We start from the raw sequence: 24672 nt of genomic DNA on the forward strand, positions 1-24672 counted from the left end.
GGTGATCATGCCTCTAGACTTGCATGCCTGCTGTTCGGTTTTCAGTCAAACAAAAGGAAACCTCCTCAGTTGGAGCTGCAGGTATTTCAAAATGTTTAAAGTAGGGCAACAGGCATGGCCCTGAAAGCTCCCTCCTATGCCCCCTAGATAGTGTGAAGATGCTGGGAAGACAGTGAACACCAGGGTAGCCAGGGGCTCCATCGCTCAAGTATTCAGGCATAAAAGACACAACTGCCCAGGGTTCCTGCATTTTTCCTCATGCCTCTCAACACTTTCTGCCTTAAATGTAGCCGTGTGATAAAGCTGTGCAGTAGAAAGTTGGCCCTGAATACTTTGAGAGCTTCCCTTATCGTGCCAATCCTATGAGGCTATTAAATATACCTTTTTAAATGAAGACATGTTCTTGGGGTCAGCAGAGTTTGATTTCTGAATTTCTAGTTTTAAGAAATTGAAACTCCAGGCTACACTTTCACATTCAACAGATCTCATTTGGGGAGTTATACTGAAGGAGTCATAGTCCATTGTTTTCTTGAGTCTTGTAGTTTGTACCGCACTCTCTGTCTGAGGATCTCCCAAGTGCTTTTTAAGAGTATTTCACCCAAGGTGCTCTATGCACACATCATTTTAAATGATGGAATATGCTTTATGTGTATAAAATGCCTGACTCTTTCTGTGCCTGCTAGCTTGTATGTGTATGCTAAGTTGCTTCAGTTATGTCTGACTCTTTGCGACCCTGTGGACCATAGCCCACCAGGCTCCTCTGTCCATGGGATTCTCCAGGCAAGAATACTGGAGTGGATTGCCATTACAACGTGCCATTAAAACCTGTAATGGACACCCCAGGATTCCTTGACTTTTTGAAACATGATAGAAGAGTTTTGTTATTTGGACCAGCCTATGCTTCGAATAGGAGGAGGCAGTGGCACCCCACTCCAGTACTCTTGCCTGGAAAATCCCATGGACGGAGGAGCCTGTTGGGCTGTAGTCCATGGGGTCGCTAAGGGTCAGACACGACTGAGCAACTTCACTTTCAGTTTTCACTTTCATATATTGGAGAAGGAAATGGCAACCCACTCCAGTGTTCTTGCCTGGAGAATCCCAGGGACGGGGGAGCCTGGTGGGCTGCCGTCTATGGGGTCACACAGAGTCGGACACGACTGAAGCAGCTTAGCAGCAGCATGCTTCGAATAGATTCAGAGTCCTGACCAAATGAAAGTAAAGTATAGTCAAGGTGAAAGTAGTTTAAATAGCAATATAGCTTATGCTTGGTTATAGCCAGGAAACCTACTTGTATATTATATAATACACAAAATAATAGTCACTTAAAAATTATATTACTAGGAGGACACTAACAAGTGTTTGAGTTAACTGTGGATATCATATGATTTATGATATACAAAGTACTTTCCTATACATTCCCATTCGATACACCCTCTTGTATTGATTCCTCTCTTAGGAGCAAGTTTGGATGGGAAAACTTAGGCTATAGCTTCCTAACAAAAGAACTAAGACCATTTATAGATAAGAACTCTTTGTTTTTGTAGCTGACTGTTCCTGAATAGGACTTTATCCTGTTTATCTGTTATACTTCAAATGAAATGGTCCTTTCTTTTCAGATGCTTGAGTGGTTGTATGTATGCTGTGTGTGTATGTGTGTCTTTGTGTGTACTGAATGGAAAAACAAAGGCTAGAGCTGGAGGGGTAGATATATGAAGAAATCCTACAAATTTTAATTCTTGCTTTCTTTTTCTTTTTCTCTGATACTTGGGGGAGCTCAGCATATTCTTTGGCTTTAAGAAATGTTGATATTTAAGAGGAGCAAAAATGTTTATTCTTCAGAGTTAAAAAAAAAAAAAAACGGAAAGAAACCTCAGCAAGTATGCATTCTGATCCACTTGGTCTTGGAAGTCCTTTGCCAGGGAGATGAGCTTTGTATCTTCTCTCTGGTGAAACCTCCCCATGTCTCCTGATGGACATTCCTCCACTCGCGTGCTTCGTAAATTAGGAGGGCGGGTGCCATTGTCATACTTGACCATATAAGGGAAAGAGAGGCCCCACGTTATGTGGTCCTGCCCTCATGTCAGAACTGTATGTGCACTTAAGGCCTTTTAAGGGAACGCGGCGTGTGCAGGCAAAACATCCCCGGGCACTCCATCCATTTTCCTCTTACTGCAGGGCTGCTGCCTGCAGGCTCTGTGTCACTTGGAAGCGTGAATCACAGGGCAGTGCTGGCGCCGAGCTCAGTGGTGGAAAACCTCAGAGGACCACGCTCACTGCCTAGTATTGTCAGTCTCTTCACTGTTATTAAAAGCCTGTCTCACAACGGGGCCTTCTGACTTGCAGTGAGAACATTGCAACTTATATATCCATATTCATCTGGGCACTCCCCACCCTGCTCCTTGTTATGAAGTATTATGACAGCTGCAGCAAGGAGACCATGGCTTCCTTTATATTTCAGATGAGTCTCGTCTACACTGTAGCATTTGTCTCTGTACAGCATGAGATCTCCAGTTCAGGGAGGCTGGCCTTGAACCACAGAGCTTCCTCTTCCTAGCTCTGAGACCTTGGAGATGTTACATAACCTCTCTGAGGCCCAATGTCTTTATCTAAAAATTGGGCATATAAATGTGGTAAAATCCAGTTTAAAGTGTTTAGCACAATGCCTGGTGCATAGTAAATGCTTGATACCTCTCAGCTCTTATTATCATTACTATGGCTGCCTGGAGAGAGCTGTAGTTCTGCTCTTTGAGGCCAGAGTTTCCTATAGCTCCCACTGCTCTGATCCAGCACTCTTTTTACAAATATTTTCTTTAAATGCAAAACACATCCAAAAGTATTCTTAGCAGCCCTGAGGAATGTCTTGGCACAGTTCGTTGTACAGAAAATAGGTTCTGGAATCAGGCAGGTCAGGGCCTGAATCCCCACCCAGCCACTTATCAGTTACGGCACTGGACAAACGATTTAATCTCTTGGTACCTCGGTTTTGTGGTCTGTAGTCTGGTGATAATGGTCATTTACATCCACACATTTCGGTTGCCAAGAGCCAGGACAGAGAAAGAGTTGATTACAGACCTACTAGAGATTTCATGTAAATAAGCTGCAGTTCTGAGGGCTCTTTACTGCCAATGGTAAGTGAGGTGGAGACGCTTCTGCTGTCTGTGGTCCAGTGTGCCTGTGTGTACCCGGCGCACACCTGGTTCAACCTTGGTCCAGTCAGCTCAGATCACCTGTGCCGCAGAGCTTCTGCACTGGGGCACTTTCTCTGGAAGAGGCAGCAAGTAATAGAGCATGACGAGGAGGATGGTGATACTTCCCTCCTGGGACTGCTGGCCAGAGTCAGTGCATAACCACAGGGTACCGAGCACGGTGCCTGGTCCAAGGGCAATGCTCACCAAATGTTCACTCTGTCCCACTGTCTCCATAACTCCCTTCCCCAAGAGGAGACACTCCACTCCTGGAGCCATAGCACCACAAAAAGGGAGAGGAAACAGACCACTGATGTCAATTCTAGGGTAGAAGTCAAAGGAAAAGAGACAGCTAAGTTTGAGGAGAGAGGAGGGAAAGAGAAGCCTTAAGAGGAGGAGAAGCTTCTTTGTACTTGTAGGCACACAGATCATCTCCTCTGGTTACAGTTAATCCTATACTCACTTCCTTCTTTGAATTCTACCTGTTTGAGCTACATTTCCCAGGAAACAAAGTCCTTCAGGATAAGTCAGAAGGACAGAAACACGACTGTGTGTCTCCTGCAAACCCTGGTCCAGCATCAGCCATGCTGCCAGGGCAACCAAGTTCACCCAAGCCAAGGGGCCATTGGAGGGTGCACTTAGGGAAACCTGCATAGAACATTCCTTCAGTGCAGAGCCCTGGTCCCATCCAGAGGGTTCTATCCAGCACCCTAGAGCCCCCTGCTAATTTCATTAAGAAGCCTCTCTTCTATTCTCAAGTTAGGTCAGAGGTTTTCAAGCTGCTTTTCTGTTCACATTTATAGCCAACCCGCATCAGGAGCTCCCTGTAGCAGTTCTCAAGCAGGTAAAGCTTGGGGGTTAGAATCTCCCCACCTCTGAGTTTCTGATAATCTTTCCTGATCCTGTTAAAATGTAGCTCAGAAGTTGTTTTTCAATCATCAATATCCCTCAAGCACCTGTTAGTACCTAGCCCTATTCAAAAGTTGGTCTTTAGAGAAAGACACGGCCCTGATCCTCCTGAAGGTGTTGGAGGAGATGGACCAGGACAACGATGTTTAGCACAAAGCTATGGGAGAGCAGAAGAGACACTTGTGGTGGGGTGATCTTGTCACTTTAAGGAACCTCTGTGGGTCTGGAGGTTCTTCCCAGAAGCTGAGACTTAAAGGACATTTAAGAATTGGCTAGCTGAAGTGAGGGAAGATGTATCCCTGAGTCCTGGGGGACAGGAAGCATGGCTTACCTGGAAATTGCAAATATTTGGAGTCACTAGAAGTTAAAATTGGAGAGTATTTCTTCAAGGGAGGACAGGCTCTTTCCTTCAATGCAAAGCTCAGCTATGAGTGCCCTGGGGCCCCCAAGGTCATAGCCTTTTCAGTTCCCATGTCACACCTTCCCAGGAAACACTCTGTGCCGGTCCACAGTGGGGAGAAGCAGGGTGGTGGTAGGTCCTGATTCGACATAGCCATCTCTCAGACTCAGACCCCTCTGGCAGCCCCCATTTCCTTTTAGGCTATCACTAATGGCTGAGTCACTTTTCTTGGAAGCCTTCAAAAGACCCGCTTATCCCAGCAAGGATGAGGATTTCTGCCTGTTAAATCATGCTGCTTTTCTGGCATGCTTACTGTGTGTCGTCTCTTCCTTTGAGGACACTGAGACTCACAGAAATCCAGCGACTTACCAAAATAAGTTATTGAAAGATGAAAGATGGATTCAGGATTTGAACCCAGATTGGCTGATCCAAGAAGCCCAAGCTTGTTCCATTCTGCTGCCCAGTCTCCCTAGAGTGCTATAGGAAAAGTGAGTGGGGAAGTAAACCTATTCCTCTATTGCTGTTATTCAAGTTTCTTGGATGTAAACCCGAAATAAGAGATGCTAAATGGCCTGTGAGGTTCACTGGATTAAAAGTGTAAGAGCTGTGCTTTGAACCCAGGCTTGTCAGATTTTCAGACAGTACAGTACTCGATGGTTAGGGGTAGTTGTCCTCGCATTTGCAGGTAGTGCTATGGTGAGATGAGAGCTGAATCTCAGCCTTCCAAGGTTTGGTTGCCATCTTCTGTGTCTTCCCAAGATAGACTCACATCTAGGCAAACCCTGATGCTCAGTATCAATCTGAGTAATTAATATTCTCTGAGGACTTCTTAAACATTGTGCAATATGTACATAAAATTTTGTTTATTAATATTTTGAATACACATACACATGTATATATATATATCATATATATTTGTCATGTTTTATCCAAATACTTTACTGTATTTATCTTTAAAGGAATCACTAGTTGTAAATAAAGGTTTTTATCTTGCCCAAAGCCTATAAACATATATAATTAACTTATATATATGTAGTTGCATAGGTTAGTTCATCACTACCATTTGCACATATTGATAGTTTGTCTTAACTCACAGCTTTTTATAAACCTTCCTAAAGTAAGATTCCTAGAATCTTCTAGAGATAAGAAATACTACTTGTTATAAGTATAAACACCAAGACCTGCTAATTCCCAAGATCTTCTTGGAGAGGCCTAGCAATTTGTATGTTTCCTAAGTACAGATGATGGTTATTATCAAGAAAGAGTGGGAGGGAAACACTGACCTGTTCTGTGAAGGTGAGTGATTAAGTGCCACCAGCTAGATAAAAGAAGAGGAAAACTTTTCCAAGCTGTGTGCTAGGTGAGGCCTTTAAAAAACACTATCTAGGTGCCCCATAGAGGTATTTGTACTCTTAAGTCCAGGGTCATTGTACTCTACATTTATAAAAGTTCACATTGTATGAAGTCATTTTGCCACTTCTCTTTGGGCTGAATATGCATGTTTGGTTTCACGAGGGGATAAAACCCCAGTGGTCATATTTCATCAGCTAGAATGTCTCTTACAACTGAATGATGATGTGTTTTTCTGACCCTTGGAGCTCTGCCTTGAAATTTTCCAAGAAACTCAGTCAGCAGCCTAGTGCCAGGTTAGTGTGCTGGGCTTGCGTTGCATCCATATCTGGCTTTCCAGATGGGCATACTTAACTGCATTGGATATTGGCAGAGAAAGTGGGAGCTGGTTGAAAGAATTCTGGGATGGAATGTTCAGAAATAAATTTGTAAGACCTGCTGAAAATGAGGATAGTATACGCAGAACATGATAGGGATGAGGTGAAGGAGAAGATGAAGCACTCTCCGTAAAATCTTACTGTCCAAGAAACTACCTAAGGTTCTGACAACAGTTATACTACTTTGCCTTGCCCCCAGCACCCACACACTCATCTGCACAATACACGCACATGCACCCATATGACGTGCATACACATGCCCATCCCCACACACGTTTCACACACACACAAGCACACACACACACACACACACACATGCCCACATGCACTTGGGTCATTTTATTCCTCCTTGGCATTCTTGGCTTTTTGCCTAGGGCCTTTGATATTCATGAACTTAAAAGTAGCGACCTGAAAACAATTATGGTTGACCCTTGAGCAACATGAGTTTGAACTGCACAAGTCCAGTTATACACAGATTTCTGTCACTAAATACCTACTACAATAACACATGATCTGACATTGGTTGAATCTGTGGATGCAGAACCATGGATACTGAGGGCTGACTGGAAAGTTATACATGGATTTTCAGCTGTGCGTGGTAGGTGGCCCTACTCCTACATTGTTCAAGACTCAACTATATTAACTCCAAAATGAAGAAAACTGCAATATCAACATAATTAACTGCCTAGTTTAATGTAAAAAATGTAACATCTTGTCACTCTATTATTAAATTTAGTATCCAAATAATCAACGCTTAGAAGTAATCTGTAGCGTATATGTCCTCATTTTGGAAGAATTCCCAAGTGTGCATAATAGATGAGAAATCTTGTCAATAGTTAATTAAATGAGTGACTTGTAGCATCATTTCAAAAACAAAATTATAAAAATCCTTTCAAGATTCTTTTGAAACAGGAAATCAATTTTTATGTGCGATGTGGGTATTTTTTAATATGGCTAGTATGATATGGGTTGAGGCCTTACCCATGCGTGCACTACTTCTGAATGCCGTTGGTCAGGGATAAGAAAATGTGCATTTAAAGCTGTGTCTTCAACAATCCAAAGACTGTGAAAGGCTTTAGGGCTCACCCTGAGTTAAGTGACCACTGGGGAGGGTCCCTCTGCTATGCGGAGTTAAGTGACCACTGGGGAGGGTCCCTCAGCTATGCCAGGAACGTGTTCAAGGGGCCTGAGGGCTGTAGCTCCCACTCTGGCTGCATCCAGGTGGAGCTGATGGAGAGCTGCCGCACCCAGTTGCACAGGCTGTGCACTGTGTAAGGCCCATGCATTCCAAGTGGGTAATGTTCGCACTGAGAACACTTCCATTTAAATATTTACTATGACGGTGTTTCTGCAGTTGGCATTAAAGTTCTCTCTTCTAAGAAAAGCAGTATGGCACAATACCTCTTGAAAGCTGGAAATTATTGGGGTCTCAAAGACACTGTAGTAGCTCTAGCCAAGGGCACTGCTTGGGCTGCAGCCCTAGGCTGACAGAGAGGGTGGTGCTCCTACTACTCGTCTGTGTCATCCCTTCACCATAGGAAGTGGGATCTTGGCCTGAAGAGGATTGTTCCTCTCACACAAGACTGTTCTCCCACAGTGGCTTTCAATGCCCAGAAGCCATCATGTCCTGTCCCGACCCCGTCCCTTCTCTGTAGGCCCCCAATTAGGCTGAGGCAGCATCAGCCTAAAACAGAGAATAAATCCACACAGGGGATCTGTGCCTCAGTCTCTGAGAAGGGGGACAGAACAGTTGAGTGGCTTTCTGATTCCCTGTGGAGACTGCTTCTTCAATTAATTACAGGAACTGTGTGTTCTCACCAACCTATTTTGGTCCCTGTTCCCCAGAGACCTCTAGGCCCTCAAGAGAGAGTCTGTCCCACTGCAGGGTCACCCTGAATGCAAACAGCTGCTTTCCTCATCTCTTACTTCTTCCCCTATTGCTTCCCAGGACCAGACTTAGACAGTGAAGAGCCCTGCCATCCATCACCCCCACTAGCTGTGACCCTAGGCTGCCTCTCTCTACTGAGCCCAGAACTTCCTGCAGTCTGGGACCTGGTAGAAGGGTATTTGCCTCTCTGGGATGCCCTTCCAGTTAACTCATCTCTCAAACCTCTTTGGGAAAGGCCTCTTCCTGAGAATCCTTGATGTGACTCAAGGCTATTTGACATATTTCTTCTCCCTTGCTTTTCAAAACTGTTCAGTGGGAGTAAAGTCCTCTGAGGCACACCCCTGCCATAATCATATAGGGGATATATTTGGTTTATCTTAACCAATGTTTTCCAGTATGTTTTGCATGAAACATCAGTCCCACGAGGTGCTACTTATACACACGAGAAATATGTACCCTCCCCTCTCTATAAGTTTTACAGTGAAGTAAGCATTTACTTCTGAGAAATTCCACCAGGGTAAAGAGAGACCAGTTTTACCATAATCTCTTACCTTTTCACAGTAAACTTATTACAGCACTGGACTTGGTAAACTAACATACAGTTATCAGTCTTTTTAGGTTATCAGTCTTTTTAGCCAACTCTTTGTATGTAATTCCATTTGGAAGTCCATCTACCATAACTTAGTTTTATCCTGAGCTTTCACTGGTCTCATGTACTTCCTCCCTCTGGTATTTGAAATACTTAGTTCTGGAATCTAGATGACGTTGGTACCCATGTAGGAGAAGTCTGTGTTCTGATAGACCCTACGATACTTGCATAGAATTAGCAAATGTCACTAAGTACTTGATCTATACCATTCAATGTCCTTGCCTTCCAGGGGCTCACAGATTAGAGGGGGTCAGCTGTCCCAACATCTAATGCAGTACCCTGTTCTGACTGTATTGGGGGAGGTGCTATGGTGGCACAAAGAAGGGACTGTACAGATTAACATGGACAGTCAAAGTAGCCTGAATCTGGGGGGCCGGATGAAGAGTGCTGGTATCTTCCACTTGCCCCAGGATCCCTGTCCACGCTCTCCCTACACTCTGTCCCATAGGCTGACCTCTATGGACTGTCTTCCCTCCTGATTTCAGTTGGGTTTGGAGAATTGGAAGTACTGCATATACCAGACAGACAGAGGAGAGTGCAGTCAGGAATTGATTCCTCTCCGAGGTGCATTCTGTGGGCTGGCAACATGCCCCCTCTGAAGGTCATGGCTCCTGCCAGGCAGCCCTCTCCACCCAGTTCTCTCTCTGATCAAGGGATGAGCCTGGGGGTGAGGTAGCGCTCACCCAGTGTTACTTGCCTGGGGGTCCTATGCTGCGCATTGTGTGCCCCTTCTCCAGTGCCCACCCCTGTGTAGATGGCGCCTGTGTTAAACTCTGCTCAAACTACTCCATGTGCGTGTGTCATCCATTCCTGTTGGGACTGTAACTGATAGAAAGAGCACCCCCGTCTGTGTGAGCTCTGTGTGCCAGCGTCTGAAGCTGCGTGGTGCTCTAAGGAGGCTCTGTCATCTCAGTTTGCCCTGGCCAGAGGGCAGAGAGGAATGCAGGAAACAGCCACTGGAGAGGTAACAATGCTGCCAGCTGCTGCGCTGTCCCTCACTGCTTTGGGTGTCCGGGCCTTCCCAAGGATCACCCCATTTAGTCCTCCCCGTATAAGGAAATTCACTGTTATTCCATCTCATAGGTGAAAGAGTCTAAGTAACTTGGCCAACCACCCTTTAAGAAGAGTATCTGGGTGGGCACTCAGGCAGTCAGAATTCAGAGTCCGTTCTGTCATCCATGCAGATGTATTTGGACTTAATTCCACAGTAGTGTGTGTCTGCCTGCCTTTCCTGTCTACTCAACTTTGCCTTGTGCTGAGAACATCATTTCCCACAAAAGAGCATCAGCTCTTTCAGTAGTTTCTTTCCTTATAACTATGTCTCATTAGATCAAAACTTTTAAAAAAGATATGTTAATGAGGCATGCACTTTCTTTATACTTAAAGACATTAAACCCAATCCTTGAGTAAGGATGAGCATCCTGGAAGAGTAAGTGCAGTCTTGAATGTATGGTACCTTTCAGTTGGGGTGACTGCTTCTGTGTCCCTTGATAGATGCTCATTTTCTCAGTGTCCATTTAGGGATGGCTGCCTGATGACTTGAGCTGGCTTCTCAGAAAACAGCAAGCTGGGTCATACATTAAGCCACAGATCTTTCAGAAAACTGATAATGCCCCGATATTTCAGTATTTACCTCTGCTTATGGTATTACCCATTGAGCAGTGATGCAGTATTATACAAAATACTTGTTTTCTCTGGGCTTTGTTCTTCCTTTAAAATGAGTATGCATTTACAGCTGCTGTATGTTTATTTGCTGTTCCATGCCCAGATGCCCCATCTCTCCTGTTTTATGACATAGAATCAATAAGATTTTTTAATACCATCCAGGAAAAGATGCTAATTGAATCCAGAAGTGGAAGCACAGAAAGAAAGAGAAGCTTTGTGTCGTGAGATGTTTTATCTCCTGGGTTAGAGCTGATACATCATTTCGTATTTATTACTTTTAGTCTATAAGTGTAATTGATTCTAAATCTTCCAAGTGTATATAGGCTTTTTAAAAAGCTTCAATGAATTGTCATCATACTTTAAAATTTAAGAATTAAAGATTTTAAAATTAAAAAAATAAAAATAAAAAATAAAAAAATAAAATAAAATAAATACAGAAAACAATGCATACCAAATATTAGACGCTACTAGGGTAATAGTAATTTTCTTAAGTGCAATAATTATATTATGTTTTGAATAAAAAAGTACTTATTATTAAGATAAAAAAAATAAAGCAAAACAGAAAGACAAGATGATTCACTTTTTGCTTTTCAGGGAGCAATCTTATGGGAATCTGAAAGACAGCTGACAGTCATCTCTTTATCTCTCAGCTTAACTAGAACACTTCGGGCTTAGAATTTGCCAGCCCTAGTCCCTCAGCAGTTTTTCTTCTTTGAAAATAAAATTAGAACCAGGAGCAGTTTACATCAAAGTGCTGAAGCATCAAGATGGTAAACATAGAAACTCATTGATTCCAGACTTAAGGCTCTAGATTAACTCTAGCTTAGGAGAGTAAACCTGTGATTCTTTCAGCTTTACATATTTTTCTCTTGGATCTTCGCTCACTTTCCCAAAGTCAGTTTCTTTCTTTTAATAAAGAGTCTCAAAAGTATGCGTGCCTTCTGTTTCCTAACAAAATTAAAAATCAAATTGGGAAGGATCCTATTTTCCCTTATAACACCCACCTAAAAGGAAATTGCCATAGCTTTTCGATAAAGCAACCAAGGCACCTGGGTTCAAGGTGCACCTTTGTTTTACAGTCGCCCCAAATCTAGAATTTTATAGGAAGCATGACACATCCCGTTACATTTTGTTTTTTATTATAAATATTCTTTAAATGATCTGTTTATTTCTCTTTGGATTAAGTGAAAGGTTCTGTACTCAGAAGAGTAACAACAAAACACTGCAGGACATTTTGCAGTTGTTAGAGCACTTTCTTATCTTTATATACTGTCTCATTTGATCCTTATGACCTCCTTGATAAGGCAGGCAAGGGAGGTATTATTTAATATGTGAGTTTTATGGTTTAGGCTGAGATATCACAGGTCCCAGGAACAGACAGGTGTCTGCTAAAGTTTATATATTTATATAACATATACAATTTGAATAATATAACAAAGATATATAATGTATGAATATATAAAAATTTAAATTGGAGGATAATTTCTTTACAGTGTTGTGGTGGTCTCTAGCATACATCAATGCAACTTAGTTATCTATCTATCTATCTATCTATCTATCTATCTATCTCCCTTCCTTCTTGAACCTCTGTGACTGCCCTGTCCCACCCTTCTCGGTCATCACAGAGTGCCAGGCTGGGCTCCGTGTGTTATACAGCAGCTTCCTGCTAGTTATCTGTTTTACATATGATAGTGTATGTATGTTGATGCTACTTTCTCAATTTGTCCTGACCTCTCCTTCCCCTGCTGTGTCCACAAGTCCATTCTCTAGATCTGCATCTCCATTTCATCTCTGTAAAGAGGTTCATCAGTACTGTTTTTCTAGATTATATATAATATATATATTCACATTAATATACTGTATTTGGTTTTCTCTGACTTTACAGAAATATATAAAATTTATATATAAACATACATTTATGTAATATATATTTATAATATGTTATATATATTTGCATATAAAATACATTATATATTATCTATATATGTTTGAAAAACTTTTGTGGTCATCTTATTATGACAGCCTCATGTTTTATACTTACTTTACTTAGAAGTATGAGTTGCTATAGAGCTTCCCTGGTGCCTCAATGGTAAAGAATCCGCCTGCCAGTGCTGGAGATGCAAGTTTGATCCCTAGTCAGGAATATTCCCTAGAGAAGGAAATGGCAACGCACTCCAGTATTCTTGCCTGGGAAATCCCATGGAGCCTGGAGAGCTACAGTCCACGGGGTCGCAAGAGTCAGGTCCCACTTAGTGACACTAAATAGCAACAACAGTGAGTTGCTCCATCCAAAAGATGAGTTGAAGAGTGGACTTTGAGATTTGCTATTGGAGAACAAGGCTTAGCTGAACTCTGGCTAATTTTTACTTATGAGCTGAGAAGGCTGCCTTAGATAGGCTTTTAAACTGCAAACTCACTTAAGCCTTTTACCTCAGAGCAGTTCTAGCCAGTGGTACCAGATATCAAAGAAGGGATCCGGTAGTGAACTCATCAGTGTGAAAATACTGAAGGACTGACTTGCCAGCAGTTTTGTTACATGTCTACTAGACCTTAGCCCACCGTATCCAAATGCTATTAAACTCCATCTCCAGTGATTTGTTTGTTGGGATGATGTAAACATTACTAATTCAAACATGTACTTAGTCATAAGTACTACAGAAGGCTTTTTCTTCTAAATAAATGTTTCATTGAAGCATAATGCATATTTTATATGCATGAGGCACACCTGATGCATAGCTCAAGCACTTTCCATAAAGAATATACACCCACGTAACTACCATTGTAGATTAAGAAACAGAACCCATTCCTGAAGCTCTCTTGATCCCCATTCCAATTACTACCTTCCACTCCTCCCCAGAGATAACATCTATCCTGACTTTGTCACCAATGACTAGCTTTTCTGATTATTTTTTTTCTAACTATAGAAAAGTGAAAGTGAAGTCGCTCAGTCATGTCCAACTCTTCGTGAACCCATGCACTGTAGCCTACCAGGCTCCTCCGTCCATGGGATTTTCCAGGCAAGAGTACTGGAGTGGGCTGCCGTTTCCTTCTCCAGGAGATCTTCCCAACCCAGGGATTGAACCCAGGTCTCCCATATTGTAGGCAGACACTTTACCGTCTGAGCCACCAGGGAAGTCAGGGAAGTTTCTAACTATATTGAGGTATAATTGACAGATAAAACTATAATGTAAAGTGTACAGCATGATGATTTGATAACTGATAAACTGTGTTGGAGAAGGAAATGGTAACCTACTCCAGTATCCTTGCCTAGAGAATCCCATGGACAGAGGCCTGGCAGGCTACAGTCCATAGAGTCGCAAAGAGTCAGACATGACTGAAGTAGCAGCACGCACACACAGTGCAGGTATCTTGTAATCTATGTAGATGGAAGCTTTTTAAAAAGGGGCTGAGAGTTCAGTGTGTAGAGAATAGGACCAAGAAGTCTGCTAAGCTCTTTAGAAAGTGGATGTTTGCAGATAAATCAGAAGAAGAGGGACCTGGGTCTTGTCCTTTTTAAATCTATTGCAACTTTCTTAAAGTAGAATTCCAAGAACAGCTGATTCTGCTTCAAATATTTGCTATAATTAGTCATTGTTTATTTGGCTGTTCTATAGCAAGTTAAGAGAGTCATTAATAACCATTGACATTCCAGTAAAATATTATTGCACCCAATGATGTAGCACTGTATAATTAGTTAATAGATATTTTAATACCTACTATGGGCACACACTGTGCTGGATGTGGGAGGCACAAAGATGGATATGCTAGCACCTGTACATGTAGTGAGCTTTTAGGGATTTTTCAGGATACTTTTGTATCTGTTACCTTGTTTGAGCACATGAGGGTAAGGTGACTGCCGAGACTCGGAAGATAAAATGATGTGTCTTTCTGCTCTTCAAACCTTTGATGCTCATATATTCACTGCAATAGTTCTGTTCTGAAGTCTTGACTTTCAGGAAATGCCTTTGTCTTATCCTGATAGCTGGGCACTGCTGCTATGTGTGCTGCTCAGTCACTCAGTTGTGTCTGACTCTTTGCGACCCCATGGACTGTGGCCCACTAGGCTTCTCTGTCCATGGGATTCTCCAGGCAAGAGTACTGGAGTGGGTTGCCATTCTCTTCTCCAAAGGATCTTCCCAACCCAGGGATTGAACCCGAGTCTCCTGCATTGCAGGCAGATTCTTTACTTTCTGAGCCACCAGAGAAGCCTCTGTCCTGATAGCCCCACCGATTAATACCTGGAGAAATTCCCTTTGCTCAAAATGATTAAGTTATAATCACTTAATTGTATCTTAATATAAGGAGCCTAAACAAATAGACTCATAGATACAAAGAATAAACTAGTGGTTGCTAGAGTAGAGGGAGAAGGAGATGGCACCCCACTCCAGTACTCTTGCCTGGAGAATCCCACGGACGGAGAAGCCTGGTGGGCTGCAGTCCATGGGGTCGCTACTAGTCAGACACGACTGAGCGACTTCCCTTTCACTTTTCACTTTCATGCATTGGAGAAGGAAATGACAACCCACTCCAGTGTTCTTGCCTGGAAAATCCCAGGAACAAGGGAGCCTGGTGGGCTGTCGTCTATGGGGTCACACAGAGTTGGACACGACTGAAGCGACTTAGCAGCAGTAGCAGCAGCAAAATGAGAAAAGATCAAGTAGAGATAATTTCGCCCTTGCTATTCAACAATATTCCTTAAATAGTAGATATTAGTCAACCGAAATCATATAGACTTTATTGAGGGCAAGTCTGACAAGGTACTTTGTTATCCTTGACATTGAAGAGCTATAAAGGTACGTAAGATGTAGCTTCTACCCTCAAAGAACTAACACATTGGTGGTGGTGGTAGTGTCTGTGTGTGGAGGGAAAGTGTTAAGGAGATAAAAACACATACAATGACCATGTGAACATAAAGACCCCATACCCAGAGAGGAAGCCTAAGGCAGGGAGGGCTACTCGGTTGATCATGGCAATGAAAAACAAATTGTATTATGATAATAGAGCTGCTGCTATCAAACTAATCCCAAAATGTACAATGGCTCAAACACAACAAAAGATTTTTTCTCAGTCATTAAAAGTTAAAAACAAGTGTTCCTGATTGGTGATTAATTTTCTTCCAAATGGTGATTCAGAGATCCAGATTCTTCCAACTTGCAGGCCCACCATCTTTAACATGTGGCTTCTAGGATGGCGGGGCTTGTCCATATTAAACTGGCAGAAGGAGAAGGAACAGGGAGGATGGGAAGTTTTAATAGCCATATCTGAAAAGAGTATGCATTATCTCCACTAGAGTTCCACTGGCTAGAACTCTACATGGCCACAGCGAACCTCAGGGGAAGCTAAGAAATGTAGTCTAGCTGTGCGTCCAGGAAAAGATGCATTTATTGACCACTAGCAGTCTTTGCCACAAGATTCATGATGGCGGGACGTTTTAGATGGGTTTTGAAGCAACGTGAAGTATGCTGAGAGACTGGAAAGGAGGATTAATCCATGTAACATGAAAAGCAGGAAGAAGGACTCAGAAATCAACAACAAAAATGCAACAGCATAGCTAAAAAATAAGAGATGATTGGGACTTCCCTGCTCATCCAGTGGTTGAGACTGCACTCGCAGAGCAGGGGCTCCAGTCTGATCCCTGGTTAGGGAACTAACGTCCCGCATGCTGCGTGGTGACCCCCACCCCCGCAAGGTAAAAGAAAAAAAGAGAGTTCAGTTTTTTTAAAGGAGTATGTGGGAAGGGTCATGAGAGAAAGTGTTGGATTGGCAGATTGAGGCTATTTCCAACCTGAAGCCACATTTTTAGAGGCTCCTCCACAATGAGGAGCCTGTATCTACCATGTTTCTTTGTTTTCCAGTGTTTTTTCCTTTTTGCTATGAGAGCTCACTCCCATTTTTAGGAAAATTTTGGCCCAGATTCACTTTCTTTCTTTTCCTTCTGGTCTTTCCTAGAAAGTGAGGTTTGTTTGTCTCCAGCATGTGATGGTGGGAGTTAAGAAGAGGGGAGCAGACCCTCAGCATGAGCAGCTTCAGTTTTAGCTTTTGTACCGGAGAGTTTCAGAGACTCCACGGGGGCCTCCTGCCAAAAAGAGGCCAGGCTCCTCCAGTCAGCCTGGTATCTGCTGAATGCTATGTTTGGGATGGATCCCAAGTTCAGTAGAAGGAGAAGGGAGGGAGAATTCCTTTCTGACTTTAGGACACAATCAACTCATGCTTGGGATCCTGGAATTTAATTACCCATATTGTTATCTTAGCTTGTATAACTGCAACTGTGCCTCATAGTTATAAAAGTATCCAGTCCTTTAAAATCCAGCCTCAGCCTTTAGCCTAATGACCTCCTAAGAGTGATTAACTGAAAAGGGTGGAGTTGGGGAAATCCTTTCTCCTCCCTTAAGTTCTGCCAACTTGGCTTTGAACCGACAAGAAAGTTTTAACCAGAGAATATATATCTCACACCCTCTAGCCTTTTTCTTACCCTCACCTCTGCCCCAGTTGCATTCTATTTTGTGATCATATACATTCATTTTAGCTAAATTAATTTTGAGCCAGCCTTCACTGTGAACTGCCCTTGAAAGCTTCTGTGTGAATGATTTCTTCTTTGTTGAACTTCTGACCATGAAATTAATGGCTTTGAAAACTTTTTCTCTCCAGTTTGGGGAGAATTTATTTCACTATTCCTACCAGGATGTAAGCATGATTGTGTATTTTTCTTGGAATATTTTGAGAATAAGAGAAAATCAACATCTCTAGCAGCTCATAGAAAGAATGTTCCCATTCTATTGACTCAGTTGGTAAAGAATCTGCCTGCAATGCAGGAGACCCAGGGTTTGATTCTTGGGTCAGGAAGATCCCCTGGAGAAGAAGGAGATGGCAACCTACTTGAGTAATCTTGCCTGGGAAATCCCATGGACAGAGGAGCCTGGTGGGCTACAGTCCATGGGTTTGCAAGAGTCAGACACAATTTAGTGACTAAACCACCAAAGTGTGTGTGTATGTGTGTGTGTGTGTGTGTGTGTTGGGGGGTAAAGCTAAGCAGTGTACCACAGTGTCTACTATTTTCTAGGAGTTGAATTGCTTGTTCATGGGATGTGTATATATTCATCTTTAGTATGTGCATGCTAAGTCATTTCAGTCATATCTGACTGTGCAATCCTATGGTCTATAGCCTACCAGGATCCTCTGTCCTTGGGATTCTCCAGGGAAGAGTACTGGAGTGGGTTGCCATGCCCTCCTCATATTCATCGTTAGTAGATAATGTCAAACAATATTCCAAAGTGTTTGCACCCAAACACCACCTTAATTTAGATTCTCAGATCCCCAATTGGATCTTACCACAAAGGTTAAGGAATATATATAGAAGGGAAACATAAATGTGAGAATATGCTATCCATAAACTTTCACCTATGGCTTCACATCTTGAAAACTGTCCACATTGTTCAGGGTGTTCTAAAATATAGTTTATGGCATAAACAAATCTTAAAGACTTGCTTAGGTGCTGAGAAAAAAAAGAAAGGAGAAATATGGATTGATTGTTGCCTTAAATTCTGTTTTTCAGAGTGGCCAAATCAATGAAGGTCCCTGTGTATGAGACCCCAGCTGGATGGAGATTCTTCTCAAATCTGATGGACTCGGGCAGGTGCTCTCTGTGTGGAGAAGAGAGCTTTGGCACTGGTAGGCTTTATTGGGTTGGTATTACTGGAGAGGGTGGCTGCAGCATTCTGTGACCCCAGTTTGGAAACCTGTGAATCCCCTGTGAATCAAAGGCTGGAGAAGGAGTTAGAGGCAAAAAAAAAAAAAAAAAATTAGAATAAACCTGGTGGGATACATGCTATGACACACTCCCATCTTCTGCCCATTTTTTCTTCTTTTAAAAAATTTCCCTTTCTTTCCAAACTGTCCATTATGGAAATTAAAAAAATATATATATATGTACATATATCTTATCTTTCGGCTTGCATAGTTCCCAAGAAAAGTGAAAGTGAAAGTTGCTCAGTCATGTCCGACTCTTTGTGACTCCATGGACTGCACAATCCATGGAATTCTCCAGGCCAGAATACTGAAGAGGGTAGCCTTCCTTTCTCCAGGGGATCTCTTCCCAACCCAGGGATTGAACCCAGGTCTCCTGCATTGCAGGCAGATTCTTTACCAGCTGAGTCACAAGGGAAGCCCATAGTCCCAAGAAATCAGCTCTAATTATTACTGTTGCTCTGTATTCAAATTTCCTCTACCTCCCACTTTTGTCTGCCTTTAATAGTTTCTTTTTATCTTTTGTTTTTAATAGTTTATAGTATCAGCAGTCTTTGAAGCACAAAATGAAATTGTTCTAAAAACAAAAGACAAAAAACACAAAGTACGAGTCTGTTGTGAAAACATTTTTTTAGAGGCAGCCAGGGTGCTGAGTTGGAGAAGGCAATGGCACCCCACTCCAGTACTCTTGCCTGGAAAATCCCATGGATGGAGGAGCCTGGTAGGCTGCAGTCCATGGGGTCGCTAAGAGTCGGACACGACTGAGCGACTTCACTTTCACTTTTCACTTTCATGCATTGGAGAAGGGAATGGCAACCCACTCCAGTGTTCTTGCCTAGAGAATCCCGGGGATGGGGGACCCTGGTGGGCTGCCGTCTATGGGGTCGCACAGAGTTGGACATGACTGAAGCGACTTAGCAACAGCAGCAGCAGGCACATGTATTTTTAAAATTCTTCTTGGGATTCTTTGGGATTCTTGGATCTGTTGTTTGTTGTCTTTCATTAATTTTAGAAAATTCTCAGCCATTATCTTTTAAAATATCTCTCTTTCCCTATTCTCTCATCTCCTCTGAGGCTCCAGTTACTCATATATTAGATAATTTGTGTTCATATGTTTGTCTCAGAGCTTTTACAAGCACTACTTGATTTTGTTTACTCTTTTTTCTTTTTGTGTTTCAGTTTAGATAATCTTTATTGGCATATTACTGATTCTTTACTGAGCTCTAGCCAGTCTTTTGCTGAGCCTAGTGAAGCATTTCTTCATCTCTCATACTGTGTTTTTTATTTCTAGCATTTCTTTTTGACTCTTCTTAAATAACTTTCATCTCTTTGATGCATTTCTTGATCTGTTTATGTCTGCTGTTTACCTTTTCCATTAGATTACTGAACATGTTAAACATAGTTATAAACTTTCTGACTGATAATTCCAATATCTGGTTCTTTTCTGGTTCTGGTTCTCTTGATTTCTTTGTCTGTTGATAAAGCAGTGGTTTACTCATTCTTGGTTTTTGTATATCCTGTAATTTTTCATTTAATGCTGGACTATATGTCTATAAAAACAGCAGAGACTAATGTAAGTAATATTTACACAAAGAAAAGGGTGTCATCTTTCTTTCTATCAGAGCATTAGTGTGCAAGGTTAAGCTAAATGTAATTAAGTCTTGAGCTGTGTTTGAGTTTAATTGTTTCTGTTGAAAATCTTTACTGTATCACAGACTTCAAATTCTCCCAGGAGTGGGATATTTTTACCGTGTACTGAAAGTGAGGATGGGTTATGAAAGAGATTTTTCAGTGTTTCTGTTTCATTCACAGCTTTCGGCAGTTATTGCATGTAGGTGATACAAAATAGACCTCTTATCACCAAGTACTTGACCCTTCTCTAATGGTAGCAGACCTCTACTTAGTATTGTTGTAGAATTCTGGGCCCAAGATTTCCTACCTTGTCTCTAAGGTTTTTTACGTCAATTCTTATTTCAGTAGCAGCAAATCTTTGCCTGGGTCCTAGGCATAAGATGGTTTGCAGCTCATTCATCCAGGAACTTTAGGCTTTAATTTCCTATGAAAAATGTTTGGGGAACGAGAAGAGTTTCATGCTTATCTCTTGGGCAGAAGTTGATTATATCCTGCATACCAGCAGTAACAAATCTCTCTCTTTCCAGCCTTGCCTGAGTACCCAGTGGAACCTATGGAAAGAACTTACAAGTGTGCCCCTTATATCTGGGACTCTAGGCAATTTTAAAGTAACATGATAAAAGCTATACTTGGCCCTTACAAATTTTTAAACTCTTATGTGACTTCTTATTATTCATTTGTATAGAAGCATCTTCTTTTCCCTGTGGTCTGCCAGAGATGAGATGGTTTTGTGTCCTATCTTTCCTTGAAGGGCCTTGAGACTCTTTGGAATCCACTTTATTGCCTGTGACATCAAATCTCTAATCAGTTCCCCAAAAGTTGTGATTTTGCAGATTTCCTAATCTTTTCTTATTACTGGAATGGGTGTGGCACTGTCTTGTAGATTTTTACAGTTAGGATCCAAACGACCTTACATTGCAACTGGTTAATATCTCTCTTCAGTTCAGCTTAGTTCAGTTGCTCAGTCATGTCCAACTCTTTGCCATCCCATGAATCGCAGCACGCCAGGCCTCCCTGTCCATCACCAACTCCCGGAGTTTACTCAAACTCTTGTCCATCGAGTCAGTGATGCCATCCAGCCATCTCATCCTCTGTCGTCCCCTTCTCCTCCTGCCACCAATCCCTCCCAGCACCAGAGTCTTTTCCAATGAGTCAACTCTTCGCATGAGGTGGCCAAAGTACTGGAGTTTCAGCTTTAGCATCAGTCCTTCCAATGAACACCCAGGACTGATCTCCTTTAGGATGGACTGGTTGGATGTCCTTGCAGTCCAAGGGACTCTCAAGTGTCTTCTCCAACACCACAGTTCAAAAGCATCAATTCTTCGGCACTCAGCTTTCTTCACAGTCCAACTCTCACATTCATACATGACCGCTGGAAAAACCATAGCCTCGACTAGATGGAACTTTGCTGGCAAAGTAATGTCTCTGCTTTTGAATATGCTATCTAGGTTGCTCATAACTTTCCTTCCAAGGAGTAAGCATCTTTTAATTTCATGGCTGCAATCACCATCTGCAGTGATTTTGGAGCCCCCCAAAATAAAGTCCGAGACTGCTTCTACTGTTTCCCCATCTACTTCCCATTGAAGTGATGGGACCGGATGCCATAATCTTAGTCTTCTGAATGGTGAGCTTTAAGCCAACCTTTTCACTCTCCTCTTTCACTTTCATCAAGAGGCTCTTTAACTCCTCTTCACTTTCTGCCATAAGGGTGGTGTCATCTGCATATCTGAGGGTGATTGATATTTCTCCCGACAATCTTGATTCCAGCTTGTGCTTCTTCCAGTCCAGCGTTTCTCATGATGTACTCTGCATATAAGTTAAAGAAGAAGGGTGACAATATACAGCCTTCAGGTACTCCTTTTCCTATTTGGAACCAGTCTGTTGTTCCATGTCCAGTTCTAACTGTTGCTTCCTGACCTGCATATAGGTTTCTCAAGAGGCATGTCAGATGGTCTGGTATTCCCATCTCTTTCAGAATTTTCCACAGTTTATTGTGATCCACACAGTCAAGGGTTTTGTCATAGTCAATAAAGCAGAAATAAATGTTTTTCTGGAACTCTCTTGCTTTTTTGATGATCCAGCAGATGTTGGCCATTTGATCTCTGGTTCCTCTGCCTTTTCTAAAACCAGCTTGAACATCAGGAAGTTCACAGTTCACGTATTGCTGAAGCCTGGCTGGGAGAATTTCGAGCTTTACTTTACTAGCGTATGAGATGAGTGCAATTGTGTGGTAGTTTGAGCATTCTTTGGCATTGCCTTTCTTTGGGATTGGAATGAAAACTGACCTTTTCCAGTCCTGTGGCCACTGCTGAGTTTTCCAAATTTGCTGGCATATTGAGTGCAGCACTTTCACAGCATCATCTTTCAGGATTTGAAATAGCTCAACTGGAATTCCATCACTTCCACTAGCTTTGTTTGTAGTGATGCTTCCTAAGGCCCACTTGACTTCACATTCTAGTATATCTGGCTCTAGGTGAGTGATCACATCATCATGATTATCTGGGTCGTGAAGATCTTTTTTGTACAGTTCTTCTGTGTATTCTTGCCACCTCTTCTTAATATTTTCTGCTTCTGTTAGGTTGTCCTGTTATTTCTGTCCTTTATCGAGCCCATCTTTGCATGAAATGTTCCCTTGGTATCTCTAATTTTCTTGAAGAGATCTCTAGTCTTTCCCGTTCTGTTGTTTTCCTCTATTTCATTGCATTGCTCGCTGAGGAAGGCTTTCTTATCTCTCCTTGCTATTCTTTGGAACTCTGCATTCAGATGCTTATATCTTTCCTTTTCTCCTTTGCTTTTCGCTTGTCTTCTTTTCACAGTTATTTGTAAGGCCTCCCCAGACAGCCATTTTGCTTTCTTGCATTTCTTTTCCATGGGGATGGTCTTGATCACTGCCTCCCGTACAATGTCATGAACCTCCATCCATAGTTCATCAGGCACTTGATCTATGAGATCTAGTCCCTTAAATCTATTTCTCACTTCCACGGTATAGTCATAAGGGATTTGATAATCTCTCTCTTAAGTGTCTTTTAATCTGCATTTATCTCCTCTATATTTCTCTTTCTAATTTATCCATTGAAGAAACTGAGTCTTATGTCTATAGAGCAGTTAATAGCCTTGATTTTAATGTTCCTTTCTAATTTGTTTAGTGTTACATAAAGAGAAACTATTAATAATTTTTTTTCTGGTTTGCAACCATGATAACGGATTCTGTTATTGACTATGGTATTTTCTTTTGTAACACTTCTACATTTTTGACATTCATTTTAGGTATACAGTATTATAGTTTACAATTAAAAGGTTTTTTATGTTTTTTCTACTATTTAGACCTTCTATTTTATAGTCTTATATTAAGACCTTATATTTTATAGTCTACAATATTAAAAATAATATTAAAAAGCAATTGTGATAGTTTGTGATTTTAATGGAAATTAATTCAATATTTTACCATCTGTTTTGATGACTGCTTTTTAATGTTAGTAAAATCCTTGTCATGCTTATGTAATACCCCCTCCATTCTCATATTACTTAGAATCATATAATAAATGGCCGCTGGAGGATGCCCTTTCAGAGTCAAGCGATATATTAGTGGTTTTTTCTCCTTTATTATGCGAATGTAATTTTTACCAAAATTAGTTAGATTCTAACAGCATTAATGGTACAAAAGGGTTGGCAGGAAAAGGAGAAAAGGGTTCCAGGAAAAGGGTCTCCTGGAAAAGGAGAGACTGTATTAAGCTCTTTCAATGATTATGTTTGACATCAGAATGTTTGGCTGGCAGGTCTGCTTAGGACAGTTAAAACTGTTACATTTTTTCTCTGCTGATGCTTTGAAAAATAAGTGTTCTGTATGTCTAAACCAGTGACTGTGACTCAAAAAGCTCAGGAATTGTATATTGTATATAACAATTCTGCCTAAAATTGTTCTGCCCAAATAACACAAATCTAGCAACTGGGATAGAACTGGTAAGTCCAGATTACCTCCTTCTCTCTCTGTTTGTCTTTATAAACATTTACCGAGTGCTTACAATATACCGTAAATTTGTAGTCTTTAAAATTAAAGAATAAAACATTATATGTATAAAACCATATTATACCCTTAATAACAAATATTTGCTGACTTCAGTGTAATAAACATTTATTCTGTACTTACAGAGTACAAGGCACTATATTGGATGATATATAGAATACAAAATGCGTACGTTCATACCTTTAAGAAACTCAAGATCTTTACAGTACATAGAAAGATCCACAGATAACTTTTCTACAAAACAGAAAATTTGAAGTTCCACAATAGAGGAATAGAAAAAGTACTGTGGCAGATAGGAAAAGGAGAAAGTAGTTTGGAACCGGAGGCTCAAAGCAGACTTCTTGGAAGAGATGGGAGTTGGATAGTTCCTAAAGAATGGGAAGGATTTGCACATATAGAGACGACAGGACAGAGCCTTGTTAGATGGAGACAGCAATGTCAAGAAAGTAATAGAAGTGGGAGATGAGAGGACATGTGTTGTAAGTAGCTAGCTGTTTAGTTTCTCTAGAGAAGTGTTTTCCAAATATGAATCAAGGCTAATTTGGGATCATGAGATTGGTACAACTTTTTAAGACAGTAGACTAGAAACTCTCAGATGCATTGCATTTAGTAAAGGTAAATGTTATTTTGGGAAATTTTACATACAAATATACATACAGGTATCTGTGTGTATAGTAGTAGGTCTTACTGTAAAGCATATTTATTGTGGATCATGGGCAAAAACTGAAAAAGACTGTTCTATACCAGGGATTGGGAAACTTTTTCTGTAAAGGGCCAGGTAGTGAATATTTTAGACTTTGTGAACTGAGAGGCTATATACGTTCTCTTCCAGAGTTACTACTGAATGACC

At 41.5% G+C, this 24672-nt stretch overlaps 1 protein-coding gene across 1 annotated transcript in view; it reads left to right on the plus strand.

Moving 5' to 3' along the window:
* Positions 1 to 24672, plus strand: part of PGM5 (phosphoglucomutase 5) — a 208864-nt gene that overhangs the window by 107349 nt on the left and 76843 nt on the right. Inside the window, exon 7 of the mRNA XM_068974264.1 lies at positions 17976 to 18091. Coding sequence (XP_068830365.1) covers positions 17976 to 18091 — 116 coding nt within the window. The remainder of the gene's footprint in view (positions 1 to 17975; positions 18092 to 24672) is intronic.

This window comes from Capricornis sumatraensis, chromosome 6 (genome assembly GCF_032405125.1).
Source record: "Capricornis sumatraensis isolate serow.1 chromosome 6, serow.2, whole genome shotgun sequence".
Classification (NCBI taxonomy): Eukaryota; Metazoa; Chordata; class Mammalia; order Artiodactyla; family Bovidae; genus Capricornis; species Capricornis sumatraensis.